Genomic DNA, 25,495 nt, shown 5'->3' on the forward strand with positions numbered 1-25,495 from the left:
AAACACAACTGTACAAAAAGTTTGGAAAAATATTCATGTCTGCAGGTTCCTTTTTCTCCAAAAAATAATTATATAATCATACTATATAGGCGAAAATTTAAATTTGAATTTTCGCCTATATAGTATCGCTCCGCCCTAGTGTACATGTATATTGTTTTAAACACTCAGAAAAATTTGGAGTTAAAATAACACATTTAAGACTCATTTATCCAAAAAGCTAAATTCAAAAGAAAACCAATTGGAAGTCTCTAAAGCTTTATTTTTAATTTTTTAAATGAATTTCCATTTTTCGATATCTGAATGTGCATAATTATTATTATGGTATTACACACATTTATTACGTCACCAAAATTTGTAAATATATTCTATTAAAGAATAAATTAAAAAGCTCATTTTACACCGAGGTTCACTTCGCCCCGGTCTCCCCTACACAAAACTCGCCCCGGCAAAATAAACTTCAAATAAGCCGCACGTTATAATAATTCAGCTGTGTTAAAATTTTGTTTTTTTATGGCGCAGAAATGCTTTCTACGTTCCGGTGTAACGAAATCTCCGAAATTCGTACGACTCGTCGCTGCATACATATTCAAACATTCCACCCGACAAGAAAGGTTGCGCACACTTTCGTCCAGCTGTCCGTCGGTTTCATCAACGCTTCGCGCGTACGAGGCAGTTGCCCTCATTTGTATTCTTAGAACGAACGACGAGCCATCCCGCGATTTACTATCACGTCCTACGAATTATTTGGTAATCAAATTCTTCCACCCTCTTCCCTTATCTCGAGGAATGGCCGGAAGGGTGCGCATCGTTCGGACCTTTTACAATGATTTCTCTATTTTACGGTGGCTGCGTGAGACGGCCATTAGGAGCCCCGTGCAAACGTGCCGCGAAAACGATTTCAACTAAATAGGCATGCTCAACTGCGTTCGCGCGAGACACCCTGTCAGACCTAATTTTTCTCGGCTTGATCGAATCAAAGCCACCGGAGAATCTTTTTACGCGCGTATGCGGTAACGAAATTGAAATAGGTAAACGTTCGGGGGAATAAATATTTTTTTTAAACATTTCAGCTTTCACAATAGAATCGTAAGAATTTTAAGGGTCGTTGAATGTTTAAACAAGTAACACCTTCTGGAACATTTAAAAGGTATTTTCACAGGTAGGGTAAACTGCACTAATGCTGGCACTACACTAATCATTGGCACTCCTGATTAAAAAGTCAATTATTAAGAAGTACAAGCTTAGAATGTATTTTTTTTACAATTTCTTATTTTTCTTTCACTACAACACGTCAAAGCACAGTAGTTGAACTGCACATTTTACATCTGGCAACACCACAATGTGGGACAAAGGGCTGAGTTTTAGGCGATTTCTTAAAATTTTGATAAGGGGTAGGTATGTATATTTTGTCGCTTTATAACTAACAAGGGAAGATCCCGAACCCAGAAATTTGAAAAATTCTGAAACTTCGTGAATACGTAGGGAATTTCCTCCTGATTACAACGCAATTTTTGTTTGTTGTCCAAATTCACTCTAAGGGGGTGTAATTGACCCCTGAAAATCCGGTTATTTTCCGACTTTGTGTTATAAGTCGAGAACTGTAAAATAATTTTTTACCGAATGATAGATCTAATTAAAAGAAGTAACTTTTATCTTGAAACTTTTTTTTCTATCTCGTACAATTCGCGAGTTATAACACAAAATTTGAAAATAGACGAATTTTCAGGGGTTAATTTCACCCCCTTCGAGAGAATTTGGGCAGAAAACAAAAATTGTGTCGTAACAAAGAGGAAATCTCCTACATATTCACAAAATTGCAGAATTGTTTGAATTTTCGGGTTCGGGATCTTCCCTTGTAAGTAATGGATTGAAATATAGATTTACTAACAAGGAGAGGTTCCCAGGTGTCCGCCCCCGATTACTTTGAATTTTGGATATGTTTTAGAGGACCGAAAAATAAGGTATACGTATTTTTTTATAGCGGCCCGTTTTCATATTTAGGGGATGAAACCAACCCCCAAAGTTATAAGATTTTCAAGTGTTCATCTCCGATTGCTTTGGTTTTTGGATATGATTTAGAGGACCGAAAAAGAAGAAATACGTGTCTTTTCATTTTGGCCTGCTTGAATGGTTAGGGGGTGAAACCACCCCTCCAAAGTTCATAAGAATAGTTGGTGCCCGTCTCCGATTGCTTTGAATTTTGAATATGTTTTAGAGAACCGAAAAATAAGGTATACGTGTTTTTTTATAGCAGCCCGTTTTCATATTTAGGGGGTGAAACCACCCCTCACAAGTTTCCCAGGTGGTCATCTCCGATTGTTCTAGTTCTTGGATATGTTTCGGAGGTCAGAAAAATGAGAAACAGCTGTTTTTTTTTATTTTTGCCTGTTTGCATGTTTGGGGGGTGAAACCACCCCACAATGTTATAAGATTTTCAGCTGTTCGTCTCCGATTGCTTCGGCTAAAATAAAAGGACACTTGTTTCTTATTTTTCTGCCTTCTAAAACATATCTAAAATCCAAAGCAATCGGAGACGAACACCTGAAAATCTTGTAAATTTGAGAGGTGGTTTCACCCCCTAAATATGAAAACGGGCCGCTATAAAAAACACGTATACCTTATTTTTCGGTCCTCTAAAACATATCCGAAATTCAAAGCAATCGGAGGCGGACACCTGGGAACCTTTCCTTGTAAGTGTTGTAGATATTTAATAGTGAAATAGTCTGTTTAACTCGGCGGAAGGCGCTATTGGGTAAAATTTACCACAGAGGCGTTAGTTGCGAAAATATGAAGACTGCTTGAGTTTTTGTTTCAATTTTTAAAAAACTTTAATAAAGATTTTAAGATATTTCATAATTTTTGTTTGATTCTTAAAACCCTGTACTTCAACATAAAAATTACAAAGTTAAAAAAATATTCTGAAACCGTGGTTTTTTTACGTTTCAATTTTGGGTATTTTTGACCCGGTAGCGACAACCTGTGTCACAATATGGGGTGCGCCTCCCGCCGCACAGTGGTACATAATGACATTTTTTGTTCAAATCACCCTACAGGTCGTAATTTTTCAGAAAACTTGACGTTTTTTTTTTAAATTCTTCACGATTAAATTCTCTATCGATCTGTCCGGACGAAATTTTGAATTTCGGTGCTGATTTTTTTTATATTTAGCGAATTGTACAGCACTTTTCGAAGATCAGTATCCGTGTGCTTTTTTGGCCGCCTGTTCCGAATTTAAAGTCAGATTTTTTAAATTGGAGCTGGTGAATCCAATATGCCGAATACAGTTGACTTTTCTGACTCAATATTGATGAGGAGGATTTTTAATGTTTGATATTTTTAAACACGTACATAAACAAAAAATCAGAGACTTGCTTCCACAAGCACAAATCCTGCTCCTCAAACAAGATTGCACATAATAAAATCGGATTTCTAAAGGCAACTGGGATAAAACGTTGAGTGAATCAGGCCTTCTAGAAATATCAAACATTAAAAATCTTGCTCATCAATATTGAATCCGAAAAGTCAACTATAAGAACGCGTATGAACACAGACGAATAGGCTGAAATATGCAAAATCACGTTCACATTTATGAGATGCGTAAAAATTAGTCAAAATACGAATGTCCATCCGCCATTTTAAATTTTACAATTTGATCGACAGTATTAGATTTGTGGTACAAATAAAAAATTTGATCTTTATAATAATTACCTCATATTCGTAATCAGCGTCCCCGAAAATCAAGACGCACTATGTTTCTCCCGAATTAGTCCATTTTCTGAAATTTTGCTTCAACATATTGGATTCACCATCTTCAATTTAAAAAATCTGCCTTTAAATTCGGAACAGGCGGCCAAAAAAGCACACAGATACTGATCTTCGAAAAGTGCTGTACAATTCGCTAAATATAAAAAAAATCAGCACCGAAATTCAAAATTTCGGCCGGACAGATCGATAGAGAATTTAGTTGCGAAGAATTTAAAAAAAAATCGTCAAGTTTTCTGAAAAATTACGACCTATAGGGTGATTTGAACAAAAAATGTGATTATGTACCACTGTGCGCCGGGTTAAACACTTTAAACTTTGTTTTTAACTACATAATTTTTTTCTATATAATCTCAAATTTGGGGTTATGCCAATGATTGTACTTTTATGCCTATTTTTGTTTTTCATTGAATATTTTTAAAATAAAAAACTCAATAGGTACTCAAGATGTTTTATTTTAATGAGAAATCCATAATCGTTGCTAAAAACTGAAAATTAAGACCATATAAAAACTTCAGAAACAAAATATAAACATTCCAATTGGGATTTCCGCTTAGGATGCCAATCATTGTTCAGTTTACCCTACAATGGAAATTTTCAACTTACGAAAATTAAATTGCTTTACCGGTAAGGGATTTAAATACGGCCCATTGCTTATTTCTGTTTAATAAAACTTCATACCGTCCGTATTAACAAATTTCACCCGCGACGCATGAAAATTCCGGCGAATTTGAAGCCCAATTAATTCGTGTCACGTCTTTCAATACCAGCGCGAAACAATAAAATGGAAATTAATATGTAATAGGAAAACAATAAAATAAAATACAGGCGCTCGTTACTCGTTCGCTTTTTCCCGCATAAATATCCACAGATCACGCGTATGGACGATCCAATACAAACTGTGCTCTCGCACGAAAAAGTGCAAAGTGCACCGTATGCTTCACATAGGCGACCAGAAATCACGGCACTCATGCTCGTACATCAGTGAACTGTCCATTCACACGGCTTTTATGTTTGCATAAAAACAACCGGGGCAATATGCGATAAAAGATGCACGTATTTAAGGATTTTTCATTCCACGGTTTGGAAAGTAAATAATTGAGATTTTTTTTAAACATTGGAGGTAACCAAACATTTGCCAGAGGCTTTGTGAAATTAAATATTAAGAAAGATAAGAGGTAAAAGATACTCAAGTAAAAATTTACAATTTCTATTATTCTGAAGAGCAAAATTAATTACTCGAGTTGTACGATTTTTAGTTTCTTTTTCTATACTTTCGCAAAATCGCAGGAGTTTTGGTTATAAAATATATATTTATAAAAAGAATTCACAATTTCCTTGCACATGGTTTTCACGAATCGCAAAGAAACGGGCAATTCAAGGTTCTCTTTTTTAAAGCACACTGAACGCAGGTAGATTATTACGATAAGCCAAAGACCGCGTTGTTTCACAGTAAAATCCTATAAATGCCACGATACGTCAATCATTCTTTAATGCGAATGAATTTTAGACGGGCATTGCTAAATCAGTGCCGACCAATAACGTTGATCGTTAAAGAACCGAGGTAGGTGTACCTCGCTGTTAAAACTGATGAATCACCTAGCCAATGTGAAATTGTATAGATGTCGACAGACGTTGCGTTGTTTGACATTGCGAATATTGCACAGAGCGCATAAAATGTTCGGACCACCAGGTGGACGGATGAGCTATGTTGAACAAACGTTGTTTCAATGCCACGCTCGATACCAACAGACTCCGTAATAAGCACGAAAATTACTCGCCATACGTATCTAATATCACACTACTTGTAAGTAGGGGAGAGTGGGGACAAACGTAACACTTTTTACATTTGGCCTAGCTGCCAATTACCTCTTACAGATATAAAAACGAAAATGATGCCTTATGATAGTGCCTTTCTTGGTCTATCATTTGACCACAAATTCAGCCTTCCATGATAAGTAGTCGAAGAGTTATGGCAATTTTTCCCAGTGACTGTCACTGTTACTTTTGTCCTGCAGGGGTAGGACGAAAGTAACATACCATGGGGACGAAAGTAATACTAATTATTTCCAGGAGAATTAAGTAAAAACACTTCTTCCAAAGCAAAAGGATTTTTTATTATCAGAAACGATAGAAACAAACATTTAAATAAACATATTTTAAGTAGGTACTTAACGATAAAAAAGCATAACCAGCTTCAAACATTTCTTTGATACTGTGTATTTGATTTAATATGCAATCTAGTGTAACGGCCCCACAAGTAACTAATGTTTATGATTTTTTTTTAAAACTATTGTTAATATTGGAGTCAACTCTTTTGGGACATAGGGAGGCATTTTTAAACTTATAGAAACATGTTACTTTTATCCCCAGCCATGTTTTTCAGCATAGAACTGTTATAACGTACAAATTATACAAGGCTTATTGAAATCAAATACAGGAACTTATGAAGACATTGTCTAAGAACGCTCTAGCAAATAATTGGTTTAATATCTACAGTTTAACTATGAATATTAACAAAAAAAACAAAATAGGAGAAACTTACTTGAATGATCTAAATAACAATTTTAGCTTGCTCAGGGTATACGATTCCTGTTACTGCTCAGCGTCACTCAGTAGAATAAAACAGACACTATATATATGTAACTGTGTAAAGCAAAAGTTTTGGAAATGTTTGTGGAAGGCGGGAGAAGGCGTGTTACTTTCATAACGCCGTTACGTTTGTCCCCGCTCTCCCCTACATAAATACCACGTGCAGTAGTAACTAATGTCTAAAATTTATACGATATTCTGATTACATGGAGCATATTGAAATTTTTTTCTCTCATACAGATTCGTATAACATGAAACGTAAAATGAAAATTACGAATGAGAAAAGTACTTGAAAGCTGCGAATATTTAAGTGACTTTCGAAAGGGGTAGAAATATTTTGGTATTCGAAAAATTAATCTCAATCTTTGAAGGGGGCTTCTCGTATAACTAGGGTTTACACAAAAACCGAGTTTTGAAGAAACCGGTTTTCGAATTCCACTATTCCCAAAAAAACCGGTTTATCCCATTTTCGAATATTCACAAAAAAATATAACTAAAATTGTAAATAAATACTTGTATTTATTTTAAATAATTTCAGTTTCCTTAATATTATGGAATTAAAAAAAAATATAACAAAATAAAATATACTCTGTCTATAAAGAACCAAAGAAAAAAAAATATTATAACTAAAATCCGTACACAATATAAATCTTTTAAAAAGTGGTACCCAATTATAAATCTTTATTCCATTTAGTATTGTTTTCTGAAAATATGAACTCATGAAGAGTATTTTGACAGTAAACTGTTACCTATTACAATATGCTTGTGTCCGAGGCGATTTCAAGTCAAAATGTTAACGTTTTTAAATAAATAATTAATTCATTTCTGCGTATTAATTTTAGTACATAAAACCGGTTTTTGAAATTTAAAACCGGTTTTTAAATTTTACAAATTTATAAATAAAAACCGGTTTTTAAACCTGGTTTTTTAAAACCGAAAAACCCTACGTATAACTATAATTTCTATTGAAACAATTATTGTTAATATTACATTAAACCCTTTGGGATATAAGGAGGCATCTTTAAACTTGTAGAATTTATTTATGTCGATTCTTTTTATTATTTATTAATGTGGAATCGTGTTAACCTCTTCAACGATGTTGGCGTCTGAAGTAGGCACCTGTTACAGGCATCTGATTGCAAGAAGAAGAAAATTTTCTTAAAGTTAAATAATTTACGCTAGTACTGAACCGAAAGTTTTAATTTTAGTTTTTATTTATAATACTTTTTTCGTCGATATAAAGAATTATATGAAAAATTTGTCGAAGGAAAACAGTTACTTTTTCTTCCAAACGCTGCAACTCTTTCAATTTTTCATTTGTTTTCTTTAAAGTGGACCAATCCTAGCGCAAACAATCTAATTTTAAGAAACTTCTATCTTTTTCCAATCGGATGACTGTGCTACACTAGGGCGGCTCTTATTTTCGACTTTTGAATTTTCTTCGGAGCACCCTCCAGAATGGTTCCAAATAATTAAAAAAAAAATCCGTGTAAAATTTGAGCTCGATCGGATAACGGGAAAGGGTGCCCCTGGGCCCTTAAACATTTAAATCATTATTTAACAGCTTGCGAAGTCGATTTTATATAATATCCTCCAAGTTATTGATTACTTAAAAAAAATGTGTCAAACAAAAGTTGTAGATCCGGACAAGGAGCATCTTTTATGTTCTATTACTTTTTCTCGTGTCTAAAACTTTTTTCCCCTAAAATTTTGAAAGTTTAAATGCTTCTAGAACACTTTTTATTTATGAAGGCGAATAAAAAAAATGGAATTTTTATTTTCGAGGACTATTTTTTAAACATTTAAGGGGAAGGGGGGCATATACCGAAATATGCGAAAAAGATAAAAAAAATTCTTATTTTCAGTGTTTGATATGTCATGAATGGTTCCTGAAAACTTGGGACCGAAATTCGCAAAAATATCGAAGATATAGACTCTATATCTTGGCAGAAATATCGAAATATGAGACTGTATCTTCGATATTTTTGCGAATTTCGGTCCCAAATTTTCAGGAAACATTCATGACATATCAAACACTGAAAATAAGAATTTTTTTTATCTTTTTCGCATATTTCGGTATATGCCCCCCCCTAAATGTTTTAAAAATAGTCCTCGAAAATAAAAATTCCATTTTTCTTGTTCGCCTTCATAAATAAAAAGTGTTTTAGAAGCATTTAAGCTTTCAAAATTTGAGGAAAGAAAGTTTTTTTTTTAGTTTTTCGGACGATTTTCGAAAACCGTTTGTCGCACGAGAAAAAGTAATACAAAATAAAAGATGCTCGTTGTTCGGATCTACAACTTTTGTTTGACACATTTTTTTATGTAATCAATAACTTGGAGGATATTATATAAAATCGACTTCGCGAGCTGTTAAATAATGATTTAAATGTTTAAGGGCCCAGGGGCACCCTTTCCCGTTATCCGATCGAGCTCAAACTTTACACGGATTTTCTTTAATTATTTGGAACTATTCTAGAGGGTGCCCCGAAAAAAAATTACCAAGAGTAAATAAGAGCCACCCTAGTGCTACACCTCCAGCCAACAGGAGTGACATCGTCGAAGAGGTGGACAAAATTCCACAATAATTAATAAATAATAAAAAGGATCTACATAAAAAAATATTTTCTGTAAGTTTAAAGATGCCTTATCATATCCCAAAAGAGTTTAATCCAATATGACCAACAGTTTTTTCCAAAAAAATTCTTAAATATCAGTTACTTTTGTGGCTTTTAGACGAAGATCCCCTCATAAATCCTTTATGTTAGAAAACTATGTGAAAACAGGTGTATCAGAGACTCAAAAAAATTACGTATATATTCCATTTTGATATCAAGAAACTCTGGATCTTGATAAAAAATGTATTCTTCGGTACAACAATAATTATGTTGAATTCGAGTTTGCAGAAATGAAACTCGCAGTAACAGCAAAGTTACGACGTAATCTGCGCACAATCAGTATAATGTAACGCTTCTGCAAAAATTACAGAATGGAATTAACGAAAAACACAGGATTTGCCCATAATCAGTTCACCGAATAGTATATCGCAATAACGCGTGAATTTTATACCGAATCGGTACAATATGCGTACGCGATGCTGCCGCGTGTGCACATGCATCTACCTGTATGTACATACATATAAGCACATGCATTCGCCAACTCAACATATGTAATTTGGTTTGCCACCGGGAGAAGAGGTAGAGGATCGTCCCGCTTGGCAGACTGTTTGAACGTTTTGCTACGAGTTTATTCGAGTTATCAATTTCCTGACAAATATCTGCATTTCCGTTCTCATATCTCTCTCCACCGCCCCTCTGCGCTTTCTCTTTTCTCTGTTCTGCCATTACAATATAATCGATTTGATTCCGATGCAAAAATGCACACAGCCGACTGCACGAGCAATCCACCACCACCAGCATTTCGGCAGAAGAAGAGTTTATCGAAAGCCTAGCAAAAGGTGTTGGGTTCGATTGAAGTTGGTTTCATAGATTTCTCTTATTATACATAAAAGTAATTAGTATTGTATTATTTCTGTAGGATTTTCAGCTCTGATAATTCTTGAATCATCATCCTTAATAAACCAGATGTTCCCCACCCTAAGAACATTTAATCTCTCATTAACAAACTATGTTGTAGAAGTTAGTTGTCAATGGTTATAAACATTTTTTTCCCAAAAATAAGCACGGTATGAATCCCTTTCATCCATTACAAAGTAAAATAAACTTCCAAGTTATAATGTAAGTTAAATAATGTAACTGAATCTTTAAATCTCTATTTTGTTAATTGACGAAGCTTAATTGCAAATACTGGACGCTTGGAAATGCATAAACACTTCCATTGCTAGAATAACGTTTCTAAAATTTTTTGAAAATACTTTCTGTATAAATTACGACAGCGCGTTACGTTCAAACGAATAAATATAACTAGCTTTTGAAAATAAATACTCTTCCACGCTTTCGAATTATTTTGTTCCGCAGGATCGTGTCCTTTCTAGTCGTTACCACTGTTTAAAAAAAAAATACAATGTATAATCTCGAAGAAGTATACCTTAAACAGCTGTGTTACTCAACCATGATAAATGATTTGCGCAGTCGCCAGACTGGCGATTGGGGGAATAGTTACGCGCTACTTCGCGCAACATTAATATCGGCGGAAAGGTTTTTTTTTTGCTCCGTTTGAATCAAATAGAGGCAGTGTAAATTCGCGAATGGAGTAGCAAATGATTATTTACCATAAATTCCTGTCAGCCGTGCTTATGAACATATTTCATGCGCAGGTATTGATACAACCCTACCCAGCTTTCGCGCAGTTACCTAAAAAGGGTGAGCGGCTATGCGAGTAAAACGATGCATCGCCGAGTTTAAAATACACACCAACAGTTCACAGGCACGGGCCGGATCAAATTATTTGTTGATCATTTCACGATTTTCCCCGGAAATTCTTTAACTTTGTATACCGATTATGCAATTAATATCGAACGGTTAAAAAATCTTACACGTCGAATAACGGTCTCATTTCACTGATATTGCCAGTGCGTAATTACAAATTTCACATCCATCGATTATATTTCTCCGTTCATTTGCGAACCCTGTTACGCTTCGATACAAGAAAATCGCGCGATTCATGCAGCGTTTGCGTACATTCAACGAATCCGTAAACAGGAATCAGCGTTGACAAAGATTCTTGCAGGAAAGCACTCTTCTGAATATTTTGTAGAAACTCACTTGCAATAGGTAAGGAAATAATGAGACTAGTGATAAGGAGGGAATTGAATAGACTGGGATTGAAAATTAGTTTGGAGTTTAGACGAATCGCAGGTACCAGGGCGAAGGGAAGATGAAACTTAAGGGGACATTCTACTCTCCCGGTCAAAAAATCCGCCACTTTTCGGTGATGGTTTTTATAATGCAATACACACTTAACGTTTTCGAATTTCGGAGGGTATTGTACCACTCTTGAAATACAAGAAAAAAAATTGTTGTTTGTTTATTTCATTTGTTTACAAAAATATTTCGCAGTGAAGTTGGCGTGTTCAGAATTGCTGGCGGTTGAAATTTCGGACGACTGATTCATCGGAAACAAAAAAACCAAACATATTTCTAATTCGCAGGAGTATATCTCGCTAACCACAAATATTTTAAGATTTTTTTTAATATTTTCCCACATTTTATATCTATTGAACAGAAAAGAAACGCCCTTTTCGGTACTTTCAACTTTGATCGACCCCCATTTTAATAATTTTGGATCAAAATTGTTCTTTCGTGGAAAGCGAGATAACCATACTCCTGCGAATTAGAAATATGTTTGGTTTTTTTTATTTCCGATGATCCAGCCCACGGTGGGGAAATTTCGCGATTTTATGGCCAAAACCACAAAAATAAATTTTTCAATTCGACAAAATAAATGCAAATGTCAATTGAAGAACTAATATGAGTATCAAATGCCACCAATTTTACTGTTAAATGATTTAATACAAAGCTCGTATAGACTCGCAAATGTGAGGTTAGACCGATCGCAAAGAATTAATCCAGATTTTCAAGTTGCTTCAAACACTTATATTGTGTTATCCAAAGATCTGAAAATAATTTCAAGGCATGGATTCAATTCCTGGTTGTTGCATAAGATATCTTTTTGTGCTGAAAATAATTATGTTTCGGTTTTTAATACGTAATTTATACAATTTTTAAAGTAGTGTTTTAGAAATATCTTTTTCATATAAGAATCAATTTTCATTACATAAAATACTTATAAATCCCATGATATCCTGCAATGATTTTCATTCCTATTTTACGTTCGACTATTTTGATTCTATAAATGCAATAATTAATTGCTAATAGTTGCTAATCTTGTAATTATATGCATTTTTTTAAACACGATCCAGTGTGTCTTGTCTAACATACGACATAACTGTGACCGAAACTGGTTCACAAGTTATACATTACAAACCTTTTTATTCTTTTTTAAACGATTTTATTCAGCTTCGATCCTCTCTTTCATTGTTTGTATTCTATATGTTTGTTTGTCGTCAGAAGCGATAACTGTAGCAGAGGCATGCTCTAACAAAGAAAAAAGTGTATAAATGTAAATAATAAAAAAATCTTTATCGTTCGTAATTTTTGTAAGTGCTGTTTTCGGATAATTTAGTTTCTCATATATTAGAACGTGAAAGTGCCGAATTTTATATATTAAAAATAAGTTTTCAGGTTTTCACCACGAAAATGGATATAGTTCTTCAATTGACATTTGTATTAAATTTGTAAAATTCAAAATTTTCATTTCTGTAGTTTTGGCCATAAAATCGCAAAATTTCCCCACTGTGCAGTCAATTCTGAAGCCGCCAACTTCACTGCGAAATATTTATGTAAACAAATGAAATAAACAAAGATCAAAGATTTTCTCTTGTCTTTCAAGAGTGGTAGAGTAACCCCCAGAAATTCGAAAACGTTAAGTGTTTATTTCATTATAAAAACCATCACCGAAAAGTGGCCGATTTTTCGGCCGAGAGAGTAGAGAATGTCCCCTTGAGAAGGATTCGCATAATAAAGATTAAAGTGAATTTCTGATTCAAAACTGCTCGGACACAATAATTTTGGACAATGAGAATCCTCTCTGAAACGCACATGCACCGCCACAAAGTGAGCATCGACTAATTAGCGACGCAGCTACAGTCATAGGGTTTGCCGCACTCAAAGGACATCGTTATCCTGGCGTCGGGCATTTAAAAAATAAAACTAAAAAGTAGCTTGACGCCAAGGTTGCACACCTTCGACCTCTCTCAACCCTTTTTTCTCGTCTTGCAATCAAACGAAAATTAGCCACAGCAGAAGAGCACGGGCAGGGACGAAGAGAGAGAGAGAGAGAGAGAAATATGAATCTCGACCGCTGCGTGCTTTTTTCGGTTTTAACAAGAGAGAATTCACAAAGCGAACTGTTAGCCGACGAAAGGACGATTCTCCGAGGGTGAAAAAGAAGGGGGGACAGCGGCGAGGATGAAAAATGCTCGAGGAACGTTAAGCTCGAGAAAGAGATGCGAAAAACGCTTGCCGGGAAATCGTGGACAAGAAAAATGAATGGCTCTATCTTTTAGTAATTAAGACTGTACCGAAAAATAAGCAAACACATGGAAACGAACCCTGCGCGAGCCTTCAGACGCGGCGCAGCTGTTACACCCCTGAGAATTCAAATAAACGACTTAGGTAGATTAAGCATACAAATCTCTGCGGTTCCTCCTCTGTAAATTCCTATATATGTTTCAGCTGCTCTTTGTATATATAGAGTTTGTTAACGCAAAAATCCCGAAACCTTCCGGCTGACTGTGAGTTATTAGACGCAGCGATGGATGTAAAGGTGTGTAGCCATATTGTCACTACTACTTCTTAACAATTAGCATTTTTTTTCATAAAACATGATGTTATGTCGGATCTTCAAAACAACTTTCTTCGCGCAATACAGGCGCAAAGTGTGAGTTGCTTCAAAATGCAGTTGGATGTCTATTAGGACGGAGCGGAAAATTTAAATTTGAATTTTCAGTTGGCCTGGGTGCGGGATGGTTGTTTTTGAGTAACCAAACACAACTGTAAAAAAAATTTGCAACAACATTCATGTCTGCAGGTTCCTTTTTCTCCTAAAAATGATCATATAATCATATACCTAATCATTTTTAGGAGAAAAAGGAACCTGCAGACATAAATGTTTTTCCAAATTTTTTTACAGTTGTGTCTGGTTACTCAAAAGACAACTATCCCGCACCTAGGCCAACTGAAAAGTCAAATTTAAATTTTCACCTATATAGTATGATTATATAATCATTTTTAGGAGAAAAAGGAACCTGGAGACATGAATATTTTTCCAAAATTTTTTTACAGTTGTGTTTGGTTACTCAAAATACCACTATCCCGCACCCAGGTCAAGTAAAAACTCAAGTTTAAAGTTTCACCTATATAGTATGATTATATAATCATTTTTAGGAGAAAAAGGAACCTGAAGACATGAATATTTTTCCAAAATTTTTTTACAGTTGAGTTTGGTTACTCAAAAGACAACTATCCCACACCCAGGCCAACTGAAAATTCAAATTTAAATTTTGGCCTATATAGTATGATTATGTAATCATTTTTAGGAGAAAAAGGAACCTGGAGACATGAATATTTTTCCAAAATTTTTTTACAGTTGTGTTTGGTTACTCAAAATACCACTATCCCGCACCCAGGCCAAGTAAAAACTCAAGTTTAAAGTTTCACCTATATAGTATGATTATATAATCATTTTTAGGAGAAAAAGGAACCTGAAGACATGAATATTTTTCCAAAATTTTTTTACAGTTGAGTTTGGTTACTCAAAAGACAACTATCCCACACCCAGGCCAACTGAAAATTCAAATTTAAATTTTGGCCTATATAGTATGATTATGTAATCATTTTTAGGAGAAAAAGGAACCGGCAGACATGAATATTTTTCCAAAAATTTGTTACAGTTGTGTTTGGTTACTCAAAATACCACTATCCCGCACCCAGGCCAAGTAAAAACTCAAGTTTAAAGTTTTGCCTACATAGTATGATTATATAATCATTTTTAGGAGAAAAAGGAACCTGAAGACGTGAATATTTTTCCAAATTTTTTTATAGTTGTGTTTGGTTACTCAAAAGACAACCATCCCGCACCCAGGCCAACTGAAAACTCAAAATTAAATTTTCGCCTATATAGCATCGCTCCGCCCTAATGTCTATCTCTTAAGACAAAGAGAATTTGACATAAATTTTTAGAACACGTGGCATGCATATTTCAGTGTAGAAGACCAACTAGCAAAGTATATCCGCCGTTCAGAATTTGATACTTTGGTCACGTTGATATAAATACACCGCCCACGCAGGGATCATTATCCAACTTTCAGACCCACTGAATTTTCAAATCGTGTCGCACAATCAGCGGCTATTACCAACATAGACACGTTAGCATTTATTTCGTCACGCGTAGAATTTAACGCCGCATATTACTTTCTCGTGAAACATTTTACCCTTTTTCCTTCGTACGTAAATTAGCATAAATTGTCGACACGATACGTATCAGGTGTCGCAGACAGGTGTAAAGTAGCAATAATAGGAATTGATACGGTCGCAGGCAAAGTTGTTGCGCGAAACATATGGCCGGCCATACACGCCGAGAGGATAAAGGAAGCTGGGAATTTCACGTAAGATGTGAGATAGAGGCGGACAGGTTGTGAATAGAAGCAGAGAGTGAGACAAAGCTTGAGAGACTCACGTCGATAAGGTCGTCCTTCCTCAGGTGTGGAGCGCTCGGTGTTCTCAGAGCCAGGCGTAGCATTAGCGTCGCGATCCTCTTCCTCGGGTGTTGTGCCGCGATTAGGGACCGATCCAGTTCCGGCCCCAGTGGGCGATCGGCTGGTCGAGCCGGCGGGGCTCTGAGGTGCGACGTCCTGTGCTGTCACGGAGTTCGCTCCTCCACCGACACCACCGATGCCAGCCGACGCTCCGGACACGGACACCACGGCACTTCCGCCAGCAGAAGACAACGATGACGGCGAGAACATGTTCGACATGCTCGAAAGGGAGCCGATACTAGGCAGCCCGGAGCTGGTCACTGGTCCGTTTCCGGTTTCGACTTTCAAGCACTTGCTTGGCGGAGCGAAGGCCGACGGCCCGAGGGGTCTGAACCCACCGAACGGTAAACGGTGATCCAAAGGGTGCAAAAATTGCGGTGGCAAGTGGAGCATATGATGAAGACCGTAACCGAGAGAGGCGGCGGTGCTGAACGGCACTTGCAGGTCCTTTGAGTCAGTCACCTGAGCAACAGAATATTACAGATTAGCGGCGCGAGAGATTGCTACAATGTAGTTGTTAGGAGATGCACTTGTTTTACTTGTTAGCAAAGCTGATTGGGATCTTTACCTGCCGGTTAATTCTTGTATATGCCTTCATTTGGCGGTATTGATAAGGATCAGGAATAATTTCGCATCTAATGAGTGTATATATCTCAAGGAATTAAAGCTTGTATATGATGCTGCAAGGGCTTGCGGATCTGAAGCGTGAAACTTTTGAAAAAGGAAATATCAGAGGTAAGTAACTGATCTTCCTGCGCTTCAGAATCTTGCAGCAAATCGTGTAAAATTAATGTATTAATTTGTCTGATTATGTACATGAATCTAATACCTATCCAGAACATGGTATCGACCGAGCTATTGTGCTGTAGTTAAAACAAGATATTCCGATATCATAAGTCTGCTTTCTATTTGCTACACTGTACAGAATTCTGCGCACAGGAGCACTGAGCCAATCATTGTTATAGCCAATGGTAAATAGGGATTTTCTATGTGATATAAAATTCACTGTTCTTTTCTATTGCGAATAACAAAATCCTGCAATGGGAATTAAATGCTTCAAACGCACGAATGTTATCGGAATCCAGTACATATGTGGGGATGACATTTACCGCGGTCTGATATTTCGTTATTACAAATGTTACAAAACAGAACTCGTTGATTTCCAACGAGGCATTCACTATGCCAGCTTAATAGACTCGTCAATCACGGCGCATAGAATGATACAACTGACGGGGGAAAGCTTCACGTTTTGACGGATTATTATAACGCAGTGGTTTCGCGTTATTAACAGTATAATGCCATATTGCTTTGGTATTATACGCTATTTCAATGTGATCGAATCCATAGGAATACCCGCATTCTGCAAATGAGATATTCGGTTATATAATACGATAAGTTTTATCCCGTGAATTTTGAGGTTTTGGGCATTTCAGAGAATGCAAAATACCGAGTTCTCTTGATGCTTTCTGTCGCTTTCTTAACCTTTAGAGGGCCGGGATTTTTTTCATTGACATTGCAAATTTTATTTGCTTCAAATTTATGCATATATACCACCGGAAAAGTAGCCAAATTTTTACGTGGCCACTATTCTATCAAAAGTTACACTATTTTTTTTTATAATTCACGAAACGATCCCTGAACTTTCGGAAGCGACTATTTTATTTATGGAATATCTATATTGTCGTTAATAAGCATTTTATCCAGGTCACGAAGTATTTTTTTAAACGAAAATATAATAGAAGAAACAGACTATTCGAGACTAGAATAATAAGATATATTTGCACAATATAGAATTTTTCATACAGAATATTTTCACGGAAAAAATATACATTCTGTTAAAAAATAAATTAAATTAATCTGAAAATTGAGATCTGAGCAGGAAGCAATTCCAGTTCTACAATTGGGTGGCTTGTAAACACATACAGACAATTATATAGAGAATAGAACATTTTTCTTTATTTTATATTTTTATCTTCTGGTTTAAAAAAAAAAAATTGTAAAGCGCAAAGACATTTGTAAGTGGTAACAATTGAAAATGATCCATCTGGATTGCGACATTTATCGATTTGCTTCAAGACTAGGTCACATTTTCTGGGAACAGAATTAATTTGCACCTGAATGCATTGATTCGTACTTTTAATATTTACTGGATATTGACGTAATGTTACATTATCCATGTTGTAACATCGCTATTTAATTGATTGTGTTTCAATATTGACTATCCTTTGTCTTGCAGTATGTTACATTTTCAAACGGTAAATAGAAACTAATCAACATTCGAACAACTGTACGAATAATGAGCGTGCACCATTAATGAATATCTTCGTAACGTTCAACTGAGTCGGGATATCCATGACAATATAATGCCACTCTTCGTATTTGTGCGCAATTTAATATGTTAAAGCGTAGCGGACATATTTTAAACAGAAATGGAAACGTTCCTACTTATTACTGGTCGAAAATAGACTGCTAATATTTGAACAATGCTTATCCACTATCAGATCAATATTCCTGCTCGCGTTGGCTCTGCTCGACATCATACCATTTCGCTATATCTGTATAATCAAGTCAAAAATACCCTGCCAACGACTATTAACTACGCGGAAATGAAAGTGCCTTCTCTTAGGCGTACACATAATAAAAACAATACATACAGTCAGTAACAAAAATATTCGAACACTTTAATATCGCATAACTTTTTTAGAATTGGTCCGAACCACATGGGTTTTTTTGAGAAGCTAGAAGGATTAGTTTGCTAAGTGACGTAATTCGTGGCTTTGAAAAAATTGCAATTAATCGGAATAGCAAAAAAAAATAGTAAAGGTCGTTTTTTCAATTTTTTGTTTTGTGAGCCTGTAATGAAAATTCAAAAAACCTGGTTGTAGATTGAAGTAAGTTATATACATGCCTAAAAATTCATAAAAATCGGTTAACGTTGTTCTGAGCTATAAATATTTAAAGATCGCAAAATAAGGTTGAAAATCGCTGATTTCGGGAATTTCGCAATTTTCGACCTTATTCCGATCAATTGCAATTTTTTTCAAAACGACCAATCACGCCACTTAGCAGACTAATCCTTCTAGCTTTTAAAAAAAAACTCAAGTCGTTTGGATTATTTTTAAAAATGTTATGCGATTTTAAAAAGTGTCCGAATATTTTCGTTAATCACTGTACGTGAATTATTAAAATTTATTAATATTCATTTATTAGAAAATTTAGCTGTAAGGAACTCAAACGACAGTTGGAGTCTTATTTTTACTCCAAGGAAGGTATTTTTCACTTTACAAATGCTATCTCAAGCATTATTTCCTAAACTTTTGGCAGTGAAAATGCCCTGAATTCACAATTTTCTCAAGTTATAATTTATTTGTTTAAAACGGTGTAGTGAAAACAATTGAAACTTGTCAGATATTGGTATTATTTCTCTAACATTTTTTCAGCTGTTTTATCTGTAAAGGTCGTCTCTTTCCATAAGAGTACGTGTAAAATCAGTGAGAATTAAAATCGTTATAACTCAGCAATCATTTAGAGAATTCGTTTAAAATTATTGGAGCACATCAGGAAGATTAGAAAGAACAATCTCACAAATTTTCATCAACTTGGTACCATTTTGAAGATAGGTCCAACACACCCTTAATCCAGTCTTAATAGGGTAAACTGCAGTAATGCTGACACTGCACTAATCATTGGCACTCCTGAGTAAAAAGTCAAATATTCAGAAGAACGAGCTAAGAAAGTACTTTTTTACAATTTCAGTAGTTGAACTACACATTTTACATCTGGCTACACCACAAAGTGGGACAAAATGCTGAGTTTTAAGTGTTTTCTTAAAATTTTGATAAGGAGTAGGTAAGTATATTTTGTCGCTTTATAACTAAGTAATGGATTCAAATACAGATTTACTAAGTGTTGTAGGTATTTAATAGTGAATAAAATAGTCTGTTCAAACATTTCAAACTTCGTTTTTAACTACATATGTTTTTCTATATAACCTCAAATTTTAGGGTGTCAATGATTGTACTTTTATGCCTATTTTTGTTTTTCATTGAATATTTTTAAAATAAAAGACTTAACAGGTACTCAAGATGTTTTATTTTAATGAGAAATCCATAATCATTGATAATAACTGAAAATGAAGACCATATAAAAACTTCACAAAAATATATAGACTTTCCAATTCAGATTTCTGCTTAGGGTGCCAATCATTGTATAGTTTACCCTACATTGTAAATATTTAACAGCTACTTATGTAGTTTATGCTTGTTAATTCGCGATATTTTTTAGCCACTTGTATAACTTTATAACTTCATCAGGCTAAATATGTCTCGCAATGAAACGCGAAAGGGTAGTTTTCTGTGGCGTACTTCCTGGATCCGACAATTCATAGCGAATCGCGATGATTTCATTCGGTAACAAGCTCTTTACTTGAGTTTATTGATTGTCACCTGCGATGTTTCCGTTAACTTCGTCAAACTGTACAATTAATTTATAACTATCCGCATTCAAGAATCTCTGATGTTAGTTGAAAATATTTTATAACGTATGTTTGTCCTTTGAAATTATTCGATACAGTTTTGTTGTAATTCGTTATTAACGTTGAAATTTCTTTATACGTCAGTGAAAGCATTCTGAAAATATATTCCTGAAGCCCCACTTGCAATATAGTTTAGTGGGTACTTAACTAACAAGGGGACGACACCATAAGGTAGATATCGATTTTGATGAGCCTTGGCACGATGGATCTATTTCGAAAATAAGTAAATAGGTGTCCGAGCGTTTCTGCCAATGGGCCTTAATAATAGAGATATTTACATGGAAATTATTAAAAATTTCATAGTGGCCGTGGGGTTTTAGTGGGTAAAAATCACACACTACCCTGGGGTCCGCGGGAGATTCCCTTCTGGAGGCGTCGGGTGCCTTTTGAAGATGTCTCCACGTTAAAAAAACTTTATAAATTTTTTTATAAATTTTTTTTTATAAATTATTTTTTATAATTTTTTTTTAACTTGGGGAAATCTTCAAAAGGCACCCGTCTCCTTCAGGGGGGAATCCCCCGGCGGCGCCAGGGTAGTGTGGGATTTTTACTAGGGCTCTTACTATCCGGATATCCGAGTATTCGGATTGCTCGTTATAACTCGAAATCCGGAACGAAATCCGGATCTGAGTATCCGGATATCCGTACTTGGATCCGAGTATCCGAGTACCCGATTTCGGATATTTTATCATCATGGCTGAATAAAGATTTCTTTATATCGATTCTGATTAAAGAGAGCAAGTTTAACTGAAGTGATTAAAACAAGAAATGCGAAGGGAATTATATTAATATTTTATTTACAGTTATACATACACACTAAGATAATAACTTCCTATTATGGTATGAAAAAAACAAGTTTATTTACATTTTCCGGTGACAAACATGATCTTTTGGTGGTTACAATATTATCCGCTGTAAAGAAGACCCTCTCCGAATTTACTGATGTTGCAGGTATGCATACATGGGTATTTTTTTGTTAAGGAAGCCATTTTTGGAAATTTAGTTTCTCTTAATTTCCCTTAAATACTCGGGTACTCGAATCTAAATTAAATAAGTATCCGGATATCCGAATATACATTTTGTGGGTATCCGAGTACTCGGATACTCAAGACTCGGCTACTCACGACTCGGATATCCGTAAATCCGAGAAATAGTAAGAGCCCTAATTTTTACCCAATAAAACCCCACGGCCACTATGAAATTTTTAATAATTTCCATGTAAATATCTCTATTATTAAGGCCCATTGGCGGAAACGCTCGGACACCTATTTACTTATTTTCGACATAGATCCAGCGTGTCAAGGCTCATCAAAATCGGTGTCTACCTCATGGTGTCCTCCTCTTGTAAAGCAATTAACGCGATCACCATTGAATATAATAGCGGTTACAAAAGGAACCCTTTCCACTTTAGAAATTGCAAGACGGAAACACTAAACGGAAAAGTTCTTCTTCTCAAATATTGGTGGAAGGTGTCGAATTAATTACATATTTGTGTGGTTATTAATTTAGATTGATACACCATGGGAATATGAAACGCGACTTTAATTAAGTTCGCTACGTTTCAATTTCAATGTTCCGCCCCGTATCCTGGTGTAATACAAGTTTTGCGGACTTAAATATCGTTTCGAGCGCAGTTCCGGGGGGAAAACGAGGAGAGCGTGGGGGCGGGGAGGGAAAAATTGAGAGCGGAAGCGTTGTATCAAATAGTCGATTTCCAAATAAACATTTCATCGAACCGATAATGACGCAGCGCCGGCGATTTATACGGGAGTTAGTACGGCACGATTAGTTTATTATTCTTTTATACGAGACAATGAGCCTCTCGTATGCCGGACCTCGTATTTGTACCTCCGTTCAATCAGTGATTTATTAGGTATTCATTATTATTTTAATTAGAAGTGGCTGCCACCAGCAGGGAAGTTTTTCGCGCTGATGAACGATTGACGATCACGTTTTTGCATATTTACAATATTTTTTTACTCCCCCGCCCCGCCCGGGTGCCGTTGACGGTTACGCGTCGGGGGAAAAATGCGCGCAAATTTCGTCGTTCCGCTGCGATTAATTTCCAACAAATATTATCTCATTTTTTGGTATCACCGAATTTTGATACGCTGCCGTGCTTTTATTATCCCACTCCAATCAATCGTCCCGTGCCTACGTGTCTTGAAAAACGGCAAGTCCGTATTTTTATTCCGGGCATACGTTGCAATCAGTTTCCATAATACCGTACGCCTTTGTGACATGTATTTAAACGAGCTCGTTAATAAACACTTTAAAAACACACATTTCCCAACGCCCCGATATGTATCATTTTATTAGCTTATTGCATCAAACTATTGTTTCGGCTTTACAGACACATTAAATCCTGAATCAGTGTGATCCACTAAAAAATGTTGCTAGCTCGCGGTCACAGAAATGAAATTTAAGAAACCGCTCTCACCTCTTTATAACTTTGCGATTTCTATGACTTTTGCCAGATGTTTAATCTTAAGGTAGTTCCTAACCAACTATGTTAGTCAAATTAGAGTTGGGTAATAAATGATAAATATAAAGTAGTATGATACTATAGAAATAATAATAATAATAATGATTTTTTACATCATTTATATATATTTCAAAAAGTTCAATGTTCGTATAAATAATTGTAATACGAAAATAGAACATTAAATTGGTCAGTGTAGCGAATTGGAGCAGCAGATCTGACAACGTCGCATTCATTGGGAGCGTTTTTTATAACCAAAATGTCAGAAAGGTTTCGTTACAAAGGTAAATTTATTAAAAAAAATAATATTGGAAAAGAAAATTCGACAAACTTGAAGAAATCGTTTATCAACAGTAAATAAATTTAAGTCACAATTTCTTTCTCAAATTTAAGTCACAGTAAATAAATTTAAGTCACATATCTACAAATTTCGGATAACTAATATGACTTACAATATAATTAGCCATCATATGAATTTGAATCGTCGTTCGTTATTTAAGTGTATAAACATATCGATAGCGCGACGTTGCCACGTTCACTGCTGTGCGCAGTTTCTGAAAAATTTGCACGTAAACCCATTTTTTAAGGGCATTTACGAAGAAACTATGGGGTCAGTTTTGCAGAAATTAATAAATTCATTTCCTGACATTTCGATGCACATTGTTGCCAATTTTCGTGCACTTCTTCAATATAGTTTTCCTGTTTCAGAAGAAAAACTGAAACCATAACCCTCTTTTTTCGGCTTTGCCACATGCCACAGTGTTAAAATGCATTAACTTTAATTAACAATTTCTCGATAAACTATTTACTGTGGTAAATCGATTTTAAATTTTGTACAAGTGTTTCTTGCATTCCAAATTATTTTTGCACGAAATATCAAAGAATTCTTGAATTCGGTAGATCATTCAGGAACTACCTTAAAAGATTACGAGAGCATAGTACATTTTTGTATCGATATGCCAATGAAAATCATTCGGTTCACATGGACACGTAGCGATGACAATGATAGAAATTCGATCAAGTTCGTGTAACTGTAATATGTACACCCAATACTCACGATACTGCGTGCCGTTTGAGCGAGTTTAGGCCTCTGAGATGTTTCCAAAAATTGCTATTACAAAACAGACGTTCGTCCCCTACAGCTTATTCACTAGAAATTTACGCACGCATACATATTCGTCTGCGTACATTCAACAAAATCCCTATTCAGAGCGTGCATTAATTACCAGTGGTGTGCATAAAGCAGCAAGCAGTCGAAGCGATTGCAATTGCAGTCGGGCCATTGAAATTGACATTTTTCGAAGCATAAAGATTGGGTGGCTCCCTTTTATTATTCACTACGATAGTGTGGGAAAACGAAATCGCAATAAATTATGAAAAACATAGGGGCTACGTGCGCGGCTTTCATTAAACGTAACACTGATTAAAACTGATGTTTGTATTCTAACACGGAATTCTCCCCTCGAATTTTTGAACGACGAGCCCTATTTTTCTACATTTCTCCTGCAACCAATCGATGTTTCCTGTGCTACAGCAACGATATTGAGTAAATTTTCGGGTCTAATAATGATATTGAACTGCATCATAATAGTTGAGAAATATTATAATATAAATATACATGGTCAAAGTAATAATGAATTAACAGTACGTATAAGACAACCTCGTGATAAATAATTACAGTGCAAACGCAATAACAGTTCAGAGCCTAGTGTTCCTGACTTCGCCATATTTTTTGTTCCTCGAGAAATCAGAAATGAGATCATATTTCTTGAGAATTCTCGAGAAATTGAAAAAAATATTGCGAAAATTATATTTCTGGAATAATGTTGATAATATTTATCAAAAACACAAGGAAACTTTAACTAAATGATTATTCCTGTCTAATTTATACAAAACTTGTGTAAATGAAAAAGTAGATATTAAATATAATTGGTAAATTTATCTATTTAATACAAAATTTGTACAAAGCGAAACATTACTTTTTGGTTTCAAAATTTATTTTTAAATAGCACAATGCGTCTAATATAGCGTCAGTGAATCTATTTTTTTTGTGGCAAAATCTGTTACGGTTATATTTTGACGTTTTAGAAATATCTATTTTGGCTGTAAAATGAAAAAATGCGTCTTTTGACCCTTTTCGAAGAAATTCTGGATCATGCAAAAATTTTATACGGGATACAATATATATATTATCTCCTCTTTTCTATATTTCTTCTTTAATAGCCACAAGAAACTCATTAGGTACTTAATTCAGTATACAATTTTTCTAAATTTTTAAATAAGAATTTAAGAGCACCTTCAGCAGTTAATAATATCGAATCTTCTGTACTGTAATGTTCTATTGGAATTCATATATATTCTAATGTTATTAATAAGATGTATTATAAATTGTAGATGTGTTTATACGTTCGCGATTAACTAGTAATGCATTCATTTACGAAAATAAATGAATTTATAATATTCTTCCTAGACTTAAGTTTCTCGAGAAATTATAGTATTCCTCGAGAAATAAGGAATAAGCAATTATAAAATTTCTCGAGAAGGAACACTAGTTCAGACCCACTCCAAAGATGACTTTAGCACTTTTAAATAATAAAAACAGTTTATATAAACATATGCCCTATTTAACCTTGCTTCCGAGTTTGAGTTTTGTGTTGTACTAACTTTTACAACAAAATTAAATTAGTACCAGTATTTCCATTCAACTGTTGAAGCTAATGCTCGATCTCTGACATACGTTCTTTTGATTATTCTGTAAATGATTCGATCATTCTCTGCATAAAACTTAAAT

The 25,495-nt window shown here is 35.1% G+C and overlaps 1 protein-coding gene across 3 annotated transcripts in view; it reads right to left on the minus strand.

The window, feature by feature from the left end:
- Nucleotides 1-25,495, minus strand: part of LOC143375978 (E3 ubiquitin-protein ligase RNF220) — a 508,099-nt gene that overhangs the window by 476,087 nt on the left and 6,517 nt on the right. For all 3 annotated transcript variants that reach the window (XM_076825730.1, XM_076825731.1, XM_076825729.1), the window contains exon 3: nucleotides 15,610-16,150. In XM_076825730.1, coding sequence (XP_076681845.1) covers nucleotides 15,610-16,150 — 541 coding nt within the window. The remainder of the gene's footprint in view (nucleotides 1-15,609; nucleotides 16,151-25,495) is intronic.

Source organism: Andrena cerasifolii, chromosome 13 (assembly GCF_050908995.1).
Source record: "Andrena cerasifolii isolate SP2316 chromosome 13, iyAndCera1_principal, whole genome shotgun sequence".
NCBI lineage: Eukaryota > Metazoa > Arthropoda > Insecta > Hymenoptera > Andrenidae > Andrena > Andrena cerasifolii.